The sequence below is a fragment of the Ranitomeya variabilis genome, chromosome 5 (assembly GCF_051348905.1).
Source record: "Ranitomeya variabilis isolate aRanVar5 chromosome 5, aRanVar5.hap1, whole genome shotgun sequence".
Lineage (NCBI taxonomy): Eukaryota > Metazoa > Chordata > Amphibia > Anura > Dendrobatidae > Ranitomeya > Ranitomeya variabilis.
In genome coordinates, this window is record NC_135236.1 from 654,138,888 (window position 1) to 654,154,459 (window position 15,572).

A 15,572-nucleotide genomic window follows, 5' to 3' on the forward strand; every position below is an offset into this window, starting at 1 on the left:
AAGGTCACAGCAGCTTACCTTACTAACACCTACTTGTAAGGTCACAGCAGCTAACCTTATTAACACCTACTTGTAAGGTCACAGCAGCTTACCTTACTAACATCTACATGTAAGGTCACAGCAGCTTACCTTACTAACACCTACTGGTAAGGTCACAGCAGCCTACCTTACTAACCCCTACTTGTAAGGTCACAGCAGCTTACCTTACTAACACCTACTTGTAAGGTCACAGCAGCTTACCTTACTAACCCCTACTTGTAAGGTCACAGCAGCTTACCTTACTAACACCTACTTGTAAGGTCACAGCAGCTTACCTTACTAACACCTACTTGTAAGGTCACAGCAGCTAACCTTACTAACACCTACTTTTAACGTCACAGCAGCTTACCTTACTGACACCTACTTGTAAGGTCACAGCGGCTTACCTTACTAACACCTACTTGTAAGGTCACAGCGGCTTACCTTACTAACATCTACTTGTAAGGTCACAGCAGCTAACCTTACTAACACCTACTTTTAACGTCACAGCAGCTTACCTTACTGACACCTACTTGTAAGGTCACAGCGGCTTACCTTACTAACACCTACTTGTAAGGTCACAGCGGCTTACCTTACTAACATCTACTTGTAAGGTCACAGCTGCTAACCTTACTAACACCTACTTGTAAGGTCACAGCAGCTTACCTTACTAACACCTACTTGTAAGGTCACAGCAGCTTACCTTACTAACACCTACTTGTAAGGTCACAGCAGCTTACCTTACTGACACCTACTTGTAAGGTCACAGCAGCTTACCTTACTAACACCTACTTGTAAGGTCACAGCAGCTTACCTTACTGACACCTACTTGTAAGGTCACAGCAGCTTACCTTACTAACACCTACTTGTAAGGTCACAGCAGCTTACCTTACTAACATCTACGTGTAAGGTCCTTGTAAGCACCTTCATTTTTGTCTTGTGCTTCCTTACAGCGTAAAGCCATTGAGAGATTCTGCAATGAGGTAAAACGACTGTGTCACGCAGAACGCCGGAAAGACTTTGTGTCGGAGGCCTATCTACTCACCTTAGGAAAGTTCATCAATATGTTTGCCGTGCTGGATGAGCTTAAAAACATGAAGTGCAGCGTGAAGAACGATCATTCTGCGTACAAACGGTGAGAAACCATGAGAACCATGGTTATTAGTTATTATTCTGTAGCTCTGATTGATGGGACGAGGGGAGACTCACCATAAGAGCTACTTCTAGGCTCGTTGCTGTTCCCCAGTGGCCAAATAGTTCATCGATAACTAGTTGAGTAAACCTCAATAATAATAAGATTTATATGGGTCACGTCTCATCTGGGGAGTTGGATCCTCCAAAGCTCTTGGTGCAGATAAGCAGTTGTTATACAGCACGGAACGATGACGTTGGTGCAGCAGAAAGGTCCATGAAGAACAAGGGAAGTGGTGGGTCCAGAATGGCGACTGGAGGAGTAAATAGGAATCAAAGGATCTGATGGAGCAGGAAATGGCAACAGATGTGTTGTAGTCTACAAGGAAGTAGAGTAGACTCTGATGATGAGGATCCGGAGGACCAGTGCTCAGTGATAGAGGAGGCACTAAGGCAGGATGGACCAGCGGCGAGGCAGAGTTAACTCATAGAGGTAGCAGAGCTGAGTTTACAGAATTTCCAAATAGAACAGCAGAGTTGACGCAGCAAAGTAACAGAGCTGAATTTGTCATAGAGTCCAATGCAAAACTGGAAATGGAGCAGCAGAGTTTACTTACCGGTATTGCAAAATTGAGTTTATCATATGGCCAAAGCAACACTGAACAGCGGTGTAGCAGAGTACCCAGAGAGAGATGTAGCAGAGGTTGGTTTTTCACATGTCCAAGATAGGACTGGTCAGCAGCACAGCAGAGTACCCAGAGAAGTAGGAGAGCTGGATTTGTCACAAGTCTAGGGCAGATATTGCAGAGATGGATTTTTCAAGTGATTCAGGAGTGATGAAGCAGTCCAAGTAGTGGCACGGACACCAACTACCTGAATACTCAGGCAGTAATGCCTGGGAGTATGATATCAGAGGTGTGCGCCGAAGAACTCGCGGGGCATGGATGTAGTACTACCACTTTACAAAGCGTTATCGCGACCTCCTCTGGAACATGTAGTTCAGTTCTTGGCAATAGTTCATACAAAAGGAAGCCCTGTAGCTACAAAAAAAATGGGTGCTGCCTCTATTCGGAGAAAGAAAGGTTCAATCTCCAGAGGACACCGGGCTTCTTTACCATAAGGACTGTTAGTCTGTGGATTAGTCTATCTCAGGAACCGGTCACAGTAGGATCCATCCATTGTTTGGAAAAAATGGCTTAGAGGCTTTTTTTTTATAACAAAAACATAAATAATTATGTAAATTCTTTTCTGAATGTTTAGGCCAGTGGATCGAGAGTTGATATCAGTAGGGAAAACTTAGCTCTTCTGTGGTGGACCTTTTATCTTTTCCCATCCATCGGTTGAACCTGATGGACTTTGGTCATTTTTCAACCTTTCTGTTTAATAGAAAGAGCCGGGAAGAGGATACAAAACCCATCACTGGATGTAGGGGAGGAAAGTAAGAGTACATAGTGTCATGGTGGCCCTCTGTATCTGGTCTGTGACCATGGAGCGGACGGACCTCATTTTTTAGATAGGCGACTCTTCGGAAATATCTACAGGTTGGATGCCAAGAAGAGAATAAATCTTCTCCTCCTGATCCTAAATTTTCCACCAACGCTCAGCATTCGGAAGAGCAAATTTGGAGACAAACTGACCCAAGGGTCCACTGTAAAAAAGATAAAAATATTATTATTGTGTGGGTTTTTATCCTCATTTTATTACTCGCTCTTCCTTCGTCTTGGCAGCGCTGCCCAGTTCCTACGAAAGATGGCTGACCCCCAATCTATCCAAGAGTCACAGAACCTCTCCATGTTCTTGGCCAACCATAACAGGATCACTCAGGTAGCTGCGTTTAGTTAAATATTTTGCAGCTTTTATTTGTTATGCTTAATATGTGAATTATTAGTTTTTCTCTTTATTATATTCTTTAGCTTTTTCCTACTTTCCATGCTTATCCAATGCCACCCGAAAATTGCGTCAACGATCGGTTCCCGGGAAATACTCTGCCTGTACAAATGCACAAAATCGCAAACTGAGTGCATTTATACAGGTCAGGGTGACAACTAACGTCCTGAAATAGGAATAAACTAGATACATGAGCTGCTGCGTAACTTCTTTTTTTTTACCGTAAAGCCATGTCCTGACCGCAAATCTATGACGGTTTATAATAACCTGAGAGTAGATAGAGTTTCCTATCCACCATTAATTGATCAATGTAAAAAGCCATCCGCCATTAAAAAAAAGAACAGCATCTAGGTTATTAAGAAGTTCTGCAGCAGCTGGGATGCAGTATGATATAATTCACATTGCAGCTACCAGGGCTGTGGAGTCAGAGTCAGAGCCCATTTTGGTGGAGTCGGAGTTGGTGTCATGGAAATTGAGGAGTCAGCTACTGAAGAACCTCTTTTTTGGGGGGTCTTGTTGGATTTAGGGGCTGGTGTCAGTGTTTCCAGATCTTGCACTTTTGGGTGACAGTTGACCCGAGTGCCTGGAAGAGATGAGTGGCGTCTACATGACGCCGCTCTTTTTTGTATGATCATCCTCACGTCAAAAGGTGACGTTCCGATATTATACGCAAATATTTCTAGATGTGTGGACGCGCCAGTCCGAAATATGCCAGTAAGTAATATGGCGGTCTTATAATGCCCTGTCTTTTCAGTGCCTGCACCAGCAGCTGGAGGTGATTCCTGGTTATGAAGAGCTTCTGGCCGACATAGTCAACATCTGCGTGGATTACTACGAGAACAAAATGTACCTGACCCCGAGCGAGAAGCACATGCTGCTGAAGGTGAGCGGCTCCCACCCGGGCAATAGTTCTCGCAATGCAGATTAGTTTTCCATTTTTGCTGACGGATGAAAAATGCACTCAAAAATTTCAAGAAGCGGAGGATCATTGGAAGACAAGGCTGCACTTTTTTGATTATCCCTTTAACCCCTTAAAGAGAATCGTAAATGCTATTTACCTGCAGATTAATCTCACTGCTGCTCAACCTCCTTAATAAAGCTGCAGCTACTGGGAGAAAATAAAGTTACTTTCTACCAGGAGCCGCCGGCTTTTAGTCATATCTTCGTGCACGGAGCGGCTACATCACTCTCCATGTCTGATCATGTCCTAACGACTTGTACCATCTCCTACAGGTGATGGGGTTTGGACTTTACCTGATGGACGGAAACGTCAGTAACATCTACAAGCTGGACGCTAAGAAGAGGATAAACCTGAGTAAAATTGACAAATTCTTTAAGGTGATTAGTGAAGGTCATTACAGGGCGCCATGTTCATCATGATCCAGCAGTGACAGAATCGCCGTGTCTTGCACCTTCCCGTTTGGTCCATCAAAAGACATAGAATAGTTTATATGTTTGGCCAAAGTTCCCCTTTAAATCTATGCTCAAGAATATGATATTTTCCTTGATACTTTATAAGAACTTTCTGAAATTCTCAGTGCTGGACTTTAGAGACAAATAGACCCCTTGCTCCTGTCCTTCTGTCCTAGGACTGCGGCCGCCTTATTCTCTGCCATCTCAGGCTAACAAGTCTTGCTTAGTAAAGTCACTCGGCTCTTCACAGCTCGGACCTCAGAATTGTCATTTTTGGAACAAACAACTTTTTGAAGCTTTTTCCCATGCGATAGTGCAAAATTAGCAGGACAGATGAGTTACGCTGCTGTTTAACCAGGACTTAAAGGTCCAGGTTTTTTTTAAATCTTTTTGTATTCCTGCTGATCCCCTGAGTATAACGCTTTTTGTTTTTCTTAAATCCGCCATACGGATCCAGAGATATGGGCCTTTTAATTTAGTGATTGTTATGGTCTTTACAAAGTGGGCGTGGCTCACAGGACAGCCAAAAAGACACGCCCCTGTAGAATCCTGTGAGCCACACCCACTTTATTAAGACCATAAAAATTAGAACTAAACTAAAAAGGCCCATATCTCTGGATCCGTATGGCGGATTTAAAAAAAAACAAAGAATGGAATACTCAGAGGAACAGTAGGAATAAAACAAGTGCAAAATCTGTGCACTTTTGACCTGATGACAAGTCCCCTTTAAGTAAGGAAAAAGAGGAAGTGCTCAGTACAGATCTGTTTCATGAACCCCAGCCTATGTTCGGCGGTCTCGTAGAGATTACCCCCATCTTTTTATTTAGTCCATCTCTTGTTTTCTCTTGCAGCAGCTGCAGGTGGTCCCGCTCTTTGGAGACATGCAGATAGAGCTGGCCAGATACATTAAGACCAGTGCTCACTATGAGGAGAACAAGTCAAAGTGAGTGCAAGCCGTAATGTCTGGACCGGACGAGAGCTGTTGTAGGACGACCTGTTTGGAGAGGAAATAATTAACTGCTGAACTAAGCAGCTCGTGGTTGTGAAGTGCTTTCATTGTCTTCCCGCTTTTACTGCCAAGAGCTGCTTACTGCTGTGTAGTATTAATACGGCTCCGGGGTATTTTAGTATTAGTGCCCCGAGTCCTGGTACTTTTCTGGGCATATTTGGCAGACGGGTTCCCAATGTTTTCTGGATATGCTTAGTAAGAGCCGGGTATGGGTGTATTTACGTGCTAAAATAACCAGGAGCTGTATGCGATATACAGATTTTTAGAAAATTCTTTTCACCCTTTAGTGGTATCTTCTCGAATCTGATTTTTTTTTTCATGCGTGCAAAGGTTTAGTGCCAAAAAAAAGTGCATGGCCCTTTAAAATAACATCTTCTCTCAGAGCTTTGTATTGGGACGTTCCTCTGTTACTCCTCCTGGAAATGTATCCGAACGTTCTACCTAGGAGAGCACCACTGCCAGAATTTCCTAGAAGATCGAAAGGGTTAAATTCCCTCTCCCAGGGAGTAGTCGGGAGGACCCCATACACATTAGATGTTCGTCTGATCCCACCAAAATCATGGGTTGGGATAGATTTTTATTTAAAGGGCACTTCTAATTTCTGAAAAATCCTGTCCCGCCCGGCTGCAGTCTCTTTTACTCACTTTCCCTGGGTCCAGCGCTAAGTCTCCACTGCTGCTTCCGATGTCTGTTATTGTCTGTAGTGCTGATGTTATGTCGACAGCGCTGCAGCCAATCAGTGCCCTCAGCTGCTATGTTGATGGCACCAGCTGCTGAGCTCGCCGATTGTCTGCAGCGCTGTTGATTTTACATCAGTGCTGAAAACAATAACACACATCGGGAGCAGTGTCGGAGACTCAGTGCATAAGTGTCATGTCCGCAGGGCTTCACTTTGTAGTCTGTGTATAGTAGTCTGCTGTCACCATCAGGGTAGCACCTACCTAACCAGTGTTCCCAGCCTCTCTCCACTCGCCCCTCGGAGGCCATCCGCAGGCTTAAAGCAGCTGTTTCCTGCCCAGGTGGACCTGTACCCAGAGCAGCATCAGTCCACAGTACAATATATGTGAGCAGATGGTACAGATACGAGACGACCACATCCGCTTCATCTCCGAGCTGGCCCGCTACAGCAACAGTGAGGTAAGGACCGATAGCTAGATAGATTGGGCACCCTGCATGGTTAGTACCTAGTAGCACCTCCTTTTCAAAGCATCACACTTTTCGTAACCAGACAAGAGTCTTTCAATTCTTGTTTGAGGGATTTTCATCCACTCTTCCTTGTAGAATTCCTCCAGTTCTGTGAGATTCCTGGGTCGTCTTGCATGCTCAGCTATTTTGAGGTCTAGCCACAGATTTTCAATGATGTTCAGATCAGGGGACTGTGAGGGCAATTGTAAAACCTTCATCTTGCTCCTTTTATGGTCGTCTATTGTGGATTTTGACATGTATTTAGGATCATTATCCATTTGTAGAAGCCATCCTCTTTTCACCTTCAACTTTTTTACAGATGGTTTTATGTTTGCACCAAGAATTTGTTGAAATTTCATTGAATCCATTCTTCCCTCTACCTGAGAAATGTTCTTCATGCCATTGGCTGCAGCACAACCTCAAAGCATGATTGATCCACCTCCATGCTTAATGGTTAATGATTGTCAAGATGTTCTTTTCCTGAAGTTCTGTCCCCTTTTTTCTCCACACACACCTTTGATCATTGTGGCCAAAGAGTTCTATTTTAACCTTATCGGTCGACAGGACTTGTTTCCAAAATGCATCAGCCTTGTTTAGATGTTCTTTTGCATACTTCTGAAACTGAAATTTATGATGAGGATACAGCAGAGGTTTTCTAATAATGACTCTTCCATGGAAGCCATATGTGTGCAGGAGTCTCTGAACAGTAGAACAATGTACCACAATGTCAGAGTCTGCTAAATCTTTCTGAAGGTCTTATGCAGTCAAGCAGGGGTTCTGATTTGCGTCTCTAGCAATCCTACTAGCAGTTCTCCCTGAAATTTTGCTTGGTCTTCCAGACCTTTTCTTGACCTCCACTGTTCCTATTAACTGCCATTTCTTAATTACATTTTGAACTGGGGAAAGAGCAACTTGAAAACGCTTTGCTATCTTCTTACAGCCTTCTCCTGCTTTGTGAGCCTCCACCATTTTCATTTTCAGAGTGCTAGGCAGCTGCTTAGAAGAACCCAGGGCTGCTGTTTTTGGCACAAGGTTTGAGGAGGCTGGGTTTTTATAAAGCTGAGAAATTGGCATCACCTGGCCTTTCCTAACGCTGATAGTGAACAAGCCCTAACCCTAACAGGCTGATTAAGGTCTGAAACCTTGGTCAAAGTTATCTGAGCACACAAATGTCTAAGGATGGCCAAACTTTTGCATCGGACTATTTTTCTTCTTGTAATTTTAAATGTAGAAAATGACATTTTATTCCTCTAAAATACAAAGGAAATGTGACATCTTTAACCATAGGCATTTTTGGAGATCATTTAATCTTCAACTTTCTTAACTGTTCACATTAACAGTAAATTTGACCAGGGGTGCCCAAACTTTTACATGCTGCTGTAGATGATAGATAGATAGATAGATAGATAGATAGATAGATAGATAGATAGATAGATAGATAGATAGATAGATAGAAGCACAGTTGTGTACAGACACTTATATCATGTACTCATATAAAAAGTACAGTGGGGAAAATGGTATTTAGTCAGCCACCAATTGTGCAAGTTCTCCCACTTAAAAAGATGAGAGAGGCCTGTAATTGACCTCATAGGTAGACCACAACTGTGAGAGTCAAAATGAGAAAACAAATCCAGAAAATTTATTTTGCAAATTATGGTGGAAAATAAGTATTTGGTCTCCTAAAAACATGCAAGATTTCTGGCTCTCACAGACCTGTAACTTCTTCTTTAAGAGGCTCCTCTGTCCTCCACTCATTACCTGTAGTAATTGCACCTGTTAGAACTTGTTATCAGTATAAAAGACTCCTGTCCACAACCTCAAACAGTCACACTCCAAACTCCACTATGGTGAAGACCAAAGAGCTGTCGAAGGACACCAGAAACAAAATTGTAGCCCTGCACCAGGCTGGGAAGACTGAATCTGCAATAGGCGAGCAGCTTGGCGTGATGAAATCAACTGTGGGAGCAATAATAAGAAAATGGAAGACATACAGGACCACTGATAATCTCCCTCGATCTGGGGCTCCACGTAAGATCTCACCCCATGGGTTTAAAATGATCACAAGAATGGTGAGCAAAAATCCCAGAACCACACGGGGGGACCAAGTGAATGATCTGCATAGAGCTGGCATCAACGTAACAAAGGCTACCATTAGTAACACACTACGCCGCCAGGGAATCAGATCCTGCAGTGCCAGACGTGTCACCCTGCTTAAGCCAGTACATGTCAGGGCCCGTCTGAAGTTTGCTAGAGAGCATTTGGATTATCCAGAAGAGTATTGGGAGAATGTCATATGGTCTGATGAAAGCAAAGTAGAACTGTTTGGTAGAACTAAAACTCGTCGTGTTTGGAGGAGACAGAATACAGAGTTACATCCAAAGAGCACCATACCTACTGTGAAGCATGGGGGTGGCAACATCATGCTTTGGGGCTGTTTCTCTGCAAAGGGACCAGGACGACTGATCCGTGTACATGAAAGAATGAATGGGGCCATGTATCGTGAGATTTTGAGTGCAAACCTCCTTCCATCAGCAAGGGCACTGAAGATGAAACATAGATGGGTCTTTCAGCATGATAATGATCCCAAGCACACCGCCAGGGCAACGAAGGAGTGGCTTCGTAAGAAGCATATGAAGGTCCTGGAGTGGCCTAGCCAGTCTCCAGATCTCAACCCTATAGAAAACCTTTGGAGGGAGTTGAAAGTCCGTGCTGCCCAGTGACAGGCCCAAAACATCACTGCTCTAAAGGAGATCTGCATGGAGGAATGGGCCAACATACCAACAACAGTGTGTGCCAACCTTGTGAAGACTTACAGAAAACGTTTGACCTCTGCCATTGCCAACAAAGGATATATTACAAAGTATTGAGATGAACTTTTGTTAATGACCAAATGCTTATTTTCCACCATAATTTGCAAAATAAATCTTGCCAAATCAGACAAGGTGATTTTCTAGATTTGTTTTCTCATTTTGACTCTCATAGTTGTGGTCTACCTATGATGTCAATTACAGGCCTCTCTCATCTTTTTACGTGGGAGAACTTGCACAATTGGTGACTGACTAAATACTTTTTTCCCCACTGTAGCAGGTATCTAAAGAAAGGCCAGTCACTGAGATAAAACCACATGTTTATTCATACATCAAACATAAAATACACAGATAGAATCAGTATTGAGATAACGCAAGATCACCAGAATACAGACAATCCGGATGGGAAAACACCTGGATAAGAACAGCATGGAGCCATGGATCCATTACATCGGATACGTGTTTCGCTTGGAAGGCTTCATCTGGGGGACAAACCTTTGCGCTAATACCCCGTACACTCTATTATTTCTCATTGCCAGCAGACGTATTAGGGTTTTTTGCACTTGTACACTCTTATCCGGGTGGTCTTCCATCCGGTTTCCCTTGCTCAGATATTGGCGGTGACATCTGTGCCCTGTTGTCGGCAGGTGGTGACAGGCTCAGGTCTGGACTGCCAGAAGTCGGATGAAGAGTACCGAGAGTTGTTTGACCTGGCACTGAGGGGTCTGCAGCTTCTGTCTAAGTGGAGTGCCCACGTCATGGAAGTGGTGAGTGGGGTACTGGTACCCAAATCTGAGGCATCGCTTCTGGAACCGCGCGCCCCCTCATATATCCATCTGCCCTATAGAGTATACAGCGCTGACTTCCCGTATCTGCTGTTCTCCACCTTGCAGTATTCCTGGAAGTTGGTTCATCCTACAGACAAGTTCTGTAACAAGGACTGTCCGGGCACGGCCGAGGAGTACGAGCGAGCTACAAGGTATAACTACACCAGTGAGGAGAAATTTGCCTTTGTGGAGGTAAGTCGTACATCGCTATCTATATAATTGCCTTGTAATGTTTCCTGTTCTGTCCAGATGTCACCGTATCCCAGAATTCCAAGCTGTGGAAGTTCACCGACCACCATATTGGGACACCCAAGTGATGGGTGTCTCAATATGGAAACTGCTGCTGGTACCAACCTATTGCGCGGTACCACCATCGCACCACACACACACTATACGCTGTACTCATGCACCACACACTCACACACACTCACATTTACACTCTCACACACTCACGCAGCCTCTTGCGCGGAACCACCAGCGGAACACCGTCACGAACACGCCGCCACCGGGATCAGCCGAATGATTCACTGACCACCGCCGTCTTTGCACAGGAGGAGCGCATGCGCAGTTTTAATGTGAACGCCGTTATCTGTCTGCACAAAGATGGTGGTGGTCTGATTTACTGCGCCTGCACAAATTCCTCGCAGGCGCAGTGAATCATTCGGCTGATCCCGGCGCCAGATGCGCGACGTATCTACGGGCAGAGGAAGCCGGTCACATTAAAGGGGTTTTCCGACGAACGAAAGATCATTTTAAAAATTGACTGTGTCTGACCGTGTACAGAGCATAGCATATCTCCTGGGCAGGGGAGGAAGCAAAAGACAATACTGACATTACAGCAGGGGATCACAGTGGATTAATTTTGTGAGGTAAAATATTTCACTGACTGATTTTTAAAAATATTTTACCTCACAAAATGTATCCTCGGCGATCCCCTGCTGTAATGTCAGTATTGTCTTTGAGAAGAGAACACAGCACAGGAAGGAGAGAGACAGGGGGGAAAGCACATGGGGTAGACAGGTCAAAGAAGAGAGCACAGACGGGAGAATTCAGCACATGGGGAAAGAGAGAGTGGATAGTTGGGTGAGCACATGGGGGGGAGAGATTCTCAACGCTGCAAAGCCTGACCCCATCGCGACATTACCGCCCTCCATCTAGTAGATCTTATATTTTGGTATATAATGGTCCAAGAAGAGGCATCATAAGTGCTTAGTAAGTGCACATTTGTGCAGAAATCACAGTGAATGGAGACATATGCGCATTAAGAAGTGTCAACTTTACTTTTTCTTCAAGATATTTCCCAAAATATAGTCATTTATTTTCTGTGTCGCCACCTGGTGGGTGTAATATGAATTAAAGCCTATCATTCTCACTGTGGCTTTTCCTCACATCTGATCCAAATTTCCCAAGACAGGCCCGAGTTTAAGGACATTTTTTTAAGGTAGATATATTGAATGTAGTGGTGGAACAGGGTGCGTCGGCCTATCCACCATCCACCTGTGACGTCTGTCTGAGGCTCAGCGCAGGAGGTGCTGTGTGTGGGGACATCATACTGTTCATGGTAGGGGAATCGCAATGTGTGGAAATATAATCCTGTGGGCAAGGGTGGCGCCGTTTTTGGAAGAAAGCAGCAATGTTTTTCTAATCCCGCAGCAATTGTTTTTCCATCCCTGTACTACCTGTTTAAATGGGTTGTCCACCTTTAGGTACTACCTGTTTAAATGGGTTGTCCACCTTTAGGTACTACCTGTTTAAATGGGTTGTCCACCTTTAGGTACTACCTGTTTAAATGGGTTGTCCACCTTTAGGACCATTTGTTTTTAAATAATTGCGTGTATTTGGAGCTAAAAATCATTTTTGTAATTGGGTTTAATGGATAAATGTGCCCCGATTTCCTTCTATAGTCTCTTGTGCTGCACTATTGCCGGCTGCAGAATGAGTAAAGTGAGACTCTGTCAGTGAGCTCGTACTTAGGGGCTCACGGGAGAGTTTCTACTCTTTTATCTGTCACCTCCTGAGCTCCTCTCAGCGGATTTATGACCACAGAAACCATCAAAGTGGAAACAAAGAGCCTGTAAAAGCCGAACGGTGCAACATTTTTAATGAAACCCAATTGCAAAAATTATTTTTATCCCCAAATACATGCCTTTAAGTAAAAATATGATTTCTTTAAGGTGATTGCCATGGTAAAGGGTCTGCAAGTGCTAATGGGCCGCATGGAAAGTGTCTTCAATCAAGCCATACGGAATACCATCTACGCTGCCCTGCAAGACTTTGCTCAGAGTACCCTACGAGAACCGCTCCGCCAGGCCGTGCGCAAAAAGAAGAACGTGCTGATAAGGTGATGTAGTAATATTAGGGTCGCCGCTCAGAAACCTTTAGGTACCAAAAGCCTGGGACTAAATAGTTAATTAGATAAAGTAGTATCATGGTTACATCACATGTATAAAAGAACAAAATAAAACACACAATGCCGCATAGAGTAATTATTGCTATGGCTTCGGAGTTGCCGCCCTAGGGGAATTGCCGCCCTAGGCGAGGGCCTCTTGTTCTCAATGGCTCTGTTCACAGCATCAACGGCAGCCATGTGTGTGACCCGTCAGTGATTTCCTTGGAATGAATGTGTCTCTGCTTCTCTTTAGTGTTTTGCAGGCCATACGTAAGACTATCTGTGACTGGGAAGCAGGTCGCGAGCCCCCCAATGACCCATGTCTGAGAGGAGAGAAAGACCCCAAAGGTGGCTTTGACATCAAGGTTCCTCGTCGGGCGGTGGGACCCTCAAGCACTCAGGTCTGGATGACATTTAGATGAATTTCTCAAAATACCGATTCCCTTTTGACTTTTATTTATTTTATGAAAGAAGAGGTCTTACTAGGATAGGGTGGTTGGCACCGAGGGGGAGGATATCATCGCCTCGGATGTTGATGAACTTTTTAAAGTTCACTTTAAAGTGCTTTTCTGCTTTCTAAAATGATGGCTTAGCCCTAGATTAGTGATGTGATGGGTGGGGATACAACCCCTGAGACCGCCACTAACCCTAAAGCTAGCCTTACCCATTAGATGACTGACGGCCATACGATAGTTCGGGAGATCGTTCGGCCGGCCAGCAGAGAAGAATGGCGGCCACTTCGGTAAAACTCCCGTTAATGACTTGCGTCTCCTCCGTAGCTGTACATGGTGCGGACAATGCTGGAGTCCCTCATCGCGGACAAGAGCGGCTCCAAAAAGACGTTACGCAGCAGCCTGGACGGTCCGATCGTACAAGCCATCGAGGAGTTCCACAAACAGTCCTTCTTCTTCACTCATCTGCTCAACTTCAGCGGTGAGTAGTGGGCAGAAAAATACGGTGACCGCTGCAGCCAGTCAGCGGCCATTGATCGGCTTCAGTCTACACAATTTCGCCCAAGTGGAAGAACAGTGTTTCTTCTGCTCAGACTTAATTCTCAAGGCTGCAGCCAATCAATGACCTCTGATTGTTTGCTGCGGTCACATGATATTCTTTATATCATGAGACCGGCAGGGGACATAGGGCAGCATCGGCGCTTTCTTTATTTTCCGCCTAAACTTTTTTCGTTTTTTGCAGGACACATTTATTTTAGCAATTATTGCATTTTTTTTAATTTCTTTATTTTTGGATATGAAAATTGGTGATGTTACATTTTTTTTACATTTTTTTTTACATTTTGACTTTATTTTTTAGTTCCCCTAGGGGACTAGGACATGTGATTTTTTACTCCACCCATTTTTGGTGTCGGCTCCTCATCAGATAAGGCTTATTCCAAAATGACCAAGGCTGCAGTGATGAGTGGATCGGTAGGGGCTGATGTTTGGGCTTCCACCTTGGCGTGTTTGGTGTTTGCTACTAGTCCATGACTTTGTTTTGCGGCTCTCGTTACAGAGGCGCTGCAGCAGTGTTGTGATCTGTCTCAGCTCTGGTTTCGAGAATTCTTTCTTGAACTGACCATGGGACGACGCATTCAGTTCCCCATCGAGATGTCCATGCCCTGGATCCTCACTGACCACATCCTGGAGACCAAGGAGCCATCTATGATGGAGTAAGGGGTCACCGAGACGAGGGATACGGGGTCTCCTGGCACTATATTAGATGGAAATGTAAAAAAGAAAGGAAAAAGAAATTCCTGTGGTGATGCCCAATAAGCACCTCCTCCTCTGATTTTGTAAAACACAGCTCTGCTACATTAGACAGGTTCCCCTCTACTGCCTCCGACAAACACAGCTCTGCTACATCAGACAACTTCTCTTCTACTACCTCTGACAAACACAACTCTGCTACATCAGACAAGTTCTGCTCTACTTCCTCTGACAAACACAACTCTGCTACATCAGACAAGTTCTGCTCTCCTTCCTCTGACAAACACAACTCTGCTACATCAGACAAGATCTGCTCTCCTTCCTCTGACAAACACAGCTCTGCTACATCTGACAAGTTCCTCTCTACTGCCTCTGACAAAGACAATTCTTCTGCATCAGACATGTTCTGTACTGCCTCTGACAAACACAGCTCTGCTACATCAGACAAGTTCTCTTCTTTACAAACACAGCTCTGCTACATCAGACAAACTTTCCTCCACTGCCTCATCGTGTGACAAAATCAGCTCTGCTACTTCAGAAAAACGTTCCTTTGGCGCCTCTGACAAACACAGCTCTAGACAAGCTCTTCTCTATTGGCTCTGACGAACCCAGCTCTGCTACATCAGACAATCTCCCTCCCACTACATCTGACAAACACAGCTCTAGACAAGCTCTTGTCTATTGGCTCTGACAAATACAGCTCTGCTACATCTGATAAGTCATATTGTTTTTACATTTTCAAAGTCACGCACTATTAGCTCTGCTATATCTGAATATGTCAGCTATAGAAACAATGGATGTGCATGGCTATACTGCCCTTTTATCTTTAGGAATGTAAGGAAAGATAAGCCTTACTTTTTTTCAATAAACAAATGCAGCGCCACTATCACACAATCTCCACTCTGCTACATCTCTAGTTTTTTTTTCTTACTTTTTCACCACCCTGGACCCAGTAGGCCTCTGTTACACAGTACACCTGCATAGACAAAAAATAATATGGTAAAATCCTGACTCCCTGCAGTCTCCACCAGAGGGCGCTCATTGCATACTGTTATACATTGAAATCAATATGTACCTTGCTCCTTCACTCCCTCTAGTGGATAGTGTAGGTATCACACACAAAGAAAAATTTATTAGTAAAAAAAATGAATTAAGTAATGTGCCTAATTTATGAAAGTGGGTTCTACTTACATAAAAGACAGG

General features: G+C 44.3%; 1 protein-coding gene across 1 annotated transcript in view; it reads left to right on the forward strand.

Moving 5' to 3' along the window:
- The window catches only part of CYFIP2 (cytoplasmic FMR1 interacting protein 2), a 64,042-nt gene that overhangs the window by 36,649 nt on the left and 11,821 nt on the right, over positions 1 to 15,572 (forward strand). Inside the window, exons 7-18 of the mRNA XM_077266427.1 lie at positions 972 to 1,153; positions 2,877 to 2,973; positions 3,791 to 3,919; positions 4,270 to 4,374; positions 5,301 to 5,392; positions 6,478 to 6,595; positions 10,098 to 10,217; positions 10,344 to 10,469; positions 12,452 to 12,618; positions 12,920 to 13,067; positions 13,446 to 13,599; positions 14,176 to 14,332. Of these exons, the coding sequence (XP_077122542.1) occupies positions 972 to 1,153; positions 2,877 to 2,973; positions 3,791 to 3,919; positions 4,270 to 4,374; positions 5,301 to 5,392; positions 6,478 to 6,595; positions 10,098 to 10,217; positions 10,344 to 10,469; positions 12,452 to 12,618; positions 12,920 to 13,067; positions 13,446 to 13,599; positions 14,176 to 14,332 (1,595 nt within the window). The remainder of the gene's footprint in view (positions 1 to 971; positions 1,154 to 2,876; positions 2,974 to 3,790; positions 3,920 to 4,269; positions 4,375 to 5,300; positions 5,393 to 6,477; positions 6,596 to 10,097; positions 10,218 to 10,343; positions 10,470 to 12,451; positions 12,619 to 12,919; positions 13,068 to 13,445; positions 13,600 to 14,175; positions 14,333 to 15,572) is intronic.